The sequence below is a fragment of the Myotis davidii genome, unplaced genomic scaffold (genome assembly GCF_000327345.1).
Source record: "Myotis davidii unplaced genomic scaffold, ASM32734v1 scaffold681, whole genome shotgun sequence".
Classification (NCBI taxonomy): Eukaryota; Metazoa; Chordata; class Mammalia; order Chiroptera; family Vespertilionidae; genus Myotis; species Myotis davidii.
This window is the reverse complement of record NW_006291551.1, coordinates 1011217-1015755: the sequence shown is the minus strand read 5'-3', so window position 1 is coordinate 1015755 and position 4539 is coordinate 1011217. Positions and strand designations below refer to the sequence as shown.

General features: G+C 51.5%; 2 protein-coding genes across 6 annotated transcripts; one reads left to right on the top strand and one right to left on the bottom strand.

Moving 5' to 3' along the window:
* Nucleotides 1-726: 726 nt before the first annotated feature.
* TYROBP (TYRO protein tyrosine kinase binding protein) lies at nt 727-2951 on the top strand. Of its 4 annotated transcripts, none has more exons than XM_006765034.2 (5): nt 727-850; nt 1238-1264; nt 1412-1546; nt 1718-1761; nt 2733-2951. In XM_006765034.2, exons 1-5 carry the CDS (start codon nt 790-792, stop codon nt 2796-2798), a joined length of 333 nt encoding a protein of 110 aa, XP_006765097.1. In that variant the 5' UTR covers nt 727-789; the 3' UTR covers nt 2799-2951. The 4 variants fall into 4 exon arrangements, with proteins under 4 accessions (XP_006765097.1, XP_006765096.1, XP_015420300.1 ...); XM_006765033.2 differs by having other exon boundaries at nt 1715-1761; XM_015564814.1 differs by lacking the exon at nt 1238-1264.
* Nucleotides 2952-3089: 138 nt separating this feature from the next.
* HCST (hematopoietic cell signal transducer) lies at nt 3090-4533 on the bottom strand. Of its 2 annotated transcripts, none has more exons than XM_006765031.2 (4): nt 4374-4533; nt 3961-3984; nt 3446-3577; nt 3090-3227 (listed from the first exon to the last, which is right to left on the bottom strand). In XM_006765031.2, the coding sequence occupies exons 1-4, from the start codon at nt 4414-4416 to the stop codon at nt 3187-3189; spliced, it is 240 nt and encodes a 79-aa protein (XP_006765094.1). In that variant the 5' UTR covers nt 4417-4533; the 3' UTR covers nt 3090-3186. The 2 variants fall into 2 exon arrangements, with proteins under 2 accessions (XP_006765094.1, XP_006765095.1); XM_006765032.2 differs by having other exon boundaries at nt 3446-3583; nt 3967-3984.
* Nucleotides 4534-4539: the final 6 nt, after the last annotated feature.

Below are 4539 nucleotides of genomic sequence, written 5' to 3'. Positions count from 1 at the left end.
CCTCTATCCACTGAGCCTAACAAGCTAGGGCTCCTCTATCTTTTGTCTTGGTTCTTTTTGCTTTCTCTCTATGGGTCAAATATCTGTCTTTGGTTTCTGGGTTCCATTTCCACCTTCATTTGCTGTGTGACCTTGGGCAAGTGTCTTGACTATTCTGTAAAATGGGGATAATAAGAGCATCTATGTCAGAAAGGTGTTGTGGGGGTTAAGTGAGTTAAAACTTGGGGCAGAGTGCCTGCAATTAGTGGCCATGTCCTGATGGCTCCTTTTTAATATGCTATGAACATCACAAGTTCTGATTATCTAATGATTATAGCTGGCGCTTATAAAATGCTGACAAGTGTCAGTCCCTGTTCTAGAAACATTAATTCATTTGATCCCACAACTCCCTACAAAGTAGGTACTATTTTACTCCCCATTTTACAAATGAGGAAACAGCCCAAGAGATTGAGTGACTTGCTCAGGGTTGCCCAGCGGGAAGAGGCAGAGCTGGCTTCAACCACAGTCAGCCACTGATCCTCCTGTTTCAATGTCTGACCCTTGACTGGGATGGAGGTTGAGTTGATATACTAGTATGTACCCTTTGCCCTTCATGTCCAGCTAATGGAGGCTATAGCATTGCCCCTGGGCTGTCTGTGCCTGATTTTTCCGGTGTTATCTATCTCTGTCCCTCCTCCCCTAGTGACCCCTCCTCCTCCTGCCACCACCCACCTCAGACTTCCTCCTTCACTTGGTTGGCCACATCCCACTGGCCCTTGGACTGTAGTATCCAGCAGTGTCGCCTGCATCATGGGGGGCCTTAGACCCTACAACAGGCTTCTGTTCCTGCCTCTTCTTCTGACTGTGGGTGGTGAGTTGGGGGCTTCTGAAGCTGCCTCCTGAGTCTCTGGGCTCACCTTGGGGCAAGGCAGGGAACAGGGTGGAAAGAGAACCAAAGGGGAAGGTTGGGATAGGAGCAGGTCCCCAGCCCCCAAAACCCTATGGGTCTCTCCCAGAACCTGAAACTCCAATATTTGGCCTCCAGTAGAAGCAGAGGGAGGGGACTCTACGGGTGGTGTAATAGGACAAGTCAGTGTGGAAGTAACACAGTCCAGTGGCCTTTGTGTCAGCCACAGGTCCTACCAGAAGTTACTCTCTACCCTCGCCCCCTGGCTGTCAGGACCCACCCTCCCCAGCTTCTATGCCCACCCTCCAGTCATAGCTCCAAACCTAGTTTACCTTCTTTTTCTTTCTTCAGGTCTCAGCCCTGTCCAGTCCCACTGCGGTAGGCCTAGGCCCTGAAATACCCCTCCCTATTTCTGAAAGACCTCCCCATTTCTTCCCAATCTCTTCAAATCTCTCCCCTGACACCTCCTCCCAATTCCCGACTCCCATTGATCTCCCCTGACTCCTGTGCCATATACATTCCCAGAATGCAACTGCTCTGCGGTGAGCCCTGGTGTGCTGGCCGGTATTGTGTTGGGGGACCTGGTACTTACCCTCCTCATCGCCCTGGCTGTATACTCTCTGGGCCGGCTGGTCCCTCGGGGGCGAGGGGCTGTGGAGGGTGAGTGGGATTGGATGGGGATGGGACACTCTGAGGACTTGTCTGGAGGGGAGGGGTAAGCTCCCAAGTCACAATCATCCAAGGGGATGGTGATGGTTTCGCATCAACTAAATAATCCCAACTTACCCCCTTGTGTGCCCCTGTTCCTGTGCCACTTCCCACCCCCAGCAGTGACCCGGAAACAGCGCATCACTGAGACAGAGTCACCTTATCAGGTGAGGAAACCAGCTTCTCTTCCTTCTGTCTCATTCCTGCCCTGTGATGCCTGCCTTTTGGGGCCATAGACCCTCCCTCTGTAACTGTGAGCCCTAAAACTGTGAAATCTCTTTTATTTGTCCACAACCAGCTTTGCTTTGCCTCACTTGTGATGAAAAGTCTCTTTCTAAAGTGTAAGATCTTGAGTCTAGCTCTGTGAGGTCCATAAGACTGAAGGAGCTTTCCAGTTACTGGGAGCAGTGAAATATTAGGGCAAAGCATTGCTCCACTTTATTTGTTGAACACCCACATGTACTAGATCAGGGGTCCTCAAACTACGGCCCGCGGGCCACATGCAAATACAAATATTGTATTTGTTCCCGTTTTGTTTTTTTACTTCAAAATAAGATATGTGCAGTGTGCATAGGAATTTGTTCATAGTTTTTTTTTTAAACTATAGTCCGGCCCTCCGACGGTCTGAGGGACAATGAACTGGCCCCCTGTTTAAAAGTTTGAGGACCCCTGTACTAGATACTGAAGACATAGCTGCAGAGCTTACATCCTAGTTGGGTAAACAGAATTGAAGCAAATTAACAAATAAGATCCTCTGGGGTGTGGGGGGAAGAAACTACAGATGAAGAAATCAAGAAATGCCTTTCTGAGGAAGTGACATGAGCTAAGACTTGAAGGGAAGGATGGAACCATCCATGGGAATATTTAGGGGACCAATATTCCAAGCAGAGAGAACAGTATGTGCAAAAGCTCTGAGGCTGGGGCCTAATGATGAGGCAGAGGAGAAAGGGGAACTTTGAAGGCACCTGAATAAAATAGATTTCTAACATGGCTGCAAGGTTGAAGCCATTTCTAACTTCTGCAAGGTTGAAGAAGTTACCAGGGGCCTTGCAGGCCACTGGGAGAAGGTTGGATTTTGTTTTAAGTTTATTTGGCAGACCCATTCCACTGATGGTTGCCACCCTGTCCATCCCTTTAGGAGCTCCAAGGTCAGAGACCGGATGTCTACAGTGACCTCAACACACAGAGGCAGTATTACAAATGAGCCCAAACCATGGCCCAAACCCGATGCCTGGATCCAGCTATTCCTGATGTCTACCCAGCACTCTATTCCTACTCCCACCACATACAGATCTACAGAGTGGCCTCTCTGAGATATCAGACTTTCCCTGCCCCCAAATAAACATGGAACACAAAACACTCTTGAGTTATTGCATATCTCTGGGCTGAGGGGATGGGGATATTTGGGGTTCTGGGAGGGTAGGTCATAGACCCAGAAACAGCTAAATGGGAGGGAGGCTTTGGGGACCCTGGTTCTTTGAGAAAGAATTAGAAGTAGAGGTATTTCAGTCGCTTTATTGAATAGGTTTCCTGTGCCACCACGCACAATCCAGGATGAGAGGGTCAGAAGTCAGAGGTCCCAGTTACAGGGGTCAGCCCCTGCCAGGCATGTTGATGTAGACCTTGCCATCTTCTGGGGGTGGGGAAAAGAAAGCATGAGGCCTGACCACCCACCACCCACCCACATCTCCACCTCCCCAGGGACCTCCTGCTTCAGGGGTTTCCTCAGGAGTTCCCCCAGCAGGGCCCCCAGGGTTTCCCCAGCAGCACCTCCAGGGCTTCCCCCAGGGGACCCCTCCATGGGGACCTCTTCCCTAGGGACACCACCCCCAGTCCAGGCCCTGCCTTCACCTTGGGTGGGCCTGCCACGTGGGCTGGCACACATAAACACCACCACCACGATCAACAGAGACACCACAGCATCAGCAGCCACAAGGCCTGCCAGAAGTGGCAGAGGGAGGGGCCCACATCCGGAATAGGAACCTGGAGGGTGGAGGCCAAAACAAAAAAGTGGCTGCGGGGGGATTCCAGGCTTTCAGGGCTGTGCTGTGGGCATATGGGCAGAAGAAGTCCCTGATGGGTGACCAATTCCCTGGGGTTGCACTTGAGGGATGAAAAGGGAGATGGAGATCCAGAGAGAGTCTTGGGTATTCAAGCATAGTGAGACATGTGCTGGGCTTTGGGAATAGTGGGCACTCCTGACGAGAGGCTGGGGGTTGGCCAAGTCCCTGGGGCTTCAATTTGCTACAGTGAGATGGGGATCTGGAGAGCCACTGGGGGTATTCCAGGATCCTCAAGCTATACTTTAGGCATGGAAACAGTACCTGAAGTACCATGGCAAAGAGGAAGGAGTTTTGATATCTCACCTGGAGTTACCTGAGCTGCAGCCACTGTGGGAAGAGAGAGAACATAATCAGTGGGAAAGGTGGTTCCCAAAATAGGTGCAGGGAAAGGTGATGTGCTCAGAGGTAAGCTCCACTCCAAAAGAGCAAATGAGAAAGAGCGGCCAAAAGGTAGGGGAGCTCCCAGAAAAGCAGAGACAGGAAATCAGCAGAGATCCAGCGGTGAGAAGGGGAGATTAATAGGTAGGCAGTCCAGACTTCAGCTTCCCTCCCCATAGAACCAGGCCCAGAAGCCAAATGGATCTCCCGGAAAAGAAGGGGCACTGGGAGAAGGATCTGCCCCCAGGACCCCTCCCTTCAGACGCCACCCAAGCCACCCCTTTCACAAATATCTGCCTGCCACTCCCCTACCCCCACCCAGTAACTGCTGGCTTCACCTGGGAGCAAAAGCAGGAGCAGGACGTTGCCTGGAGGGAGCATGGTGGGTTGGGGGCTGGAAGGGATTTGGTCCAGAGAGGTTCTGAGGAAGAGTGGGGGAGTAGAGAGGCAGCAAAAGCGGATGTCACCCTGCTGGTAGCAAGGCTAACTGCTTCCTGTGGGGGT

Bases quoted from the DNA above. Each gene is read 5' to 3' on its own strand.
- TYROBP (XM_006765033.2), top strand. From the start codon at position 790: ATGGGGGGCCTTAGACCCTACAACAGGCTTCTGTTCCTGCCTCTTCTT. The intron at 1,265-1,411 runs GTAGGCCTAGGC...ATACATTCCCAG, and splicing joins CCCTGTCCAGTCCCACTGCG to AATGCAACTGCTCTGCGGTG. The intron at 1,547-1,714 runs GTGAGTGGGATT...TCCCACCCCCAG, and splicing joins GGGGCGAGGGGCTGTGGAGG to CAGTGACCCGGAAACAGCGC.
- HCST (XM_006765031.2), bottom strand. From the start codon at position 4,416: ATGCTCCCTCCAGGCAACGTCCTGCTCCTGCTTTTGCTCCCAG. The intron at 3,578-3,960 runs GTGAGATATCAA...TCCACCCTCCAG, and splicing joins TGCAGCTCAGGTAACTCCAG to GTTCCTATTCCGGATGTGGG. The intron at 3,228-3,445 runs GTGAAGGCAGGG...CCCCACCCCCAG, and splicing joins ACGTGGCAGGCCCACCCAAG to AAGATGGCAAGGTCTACATC.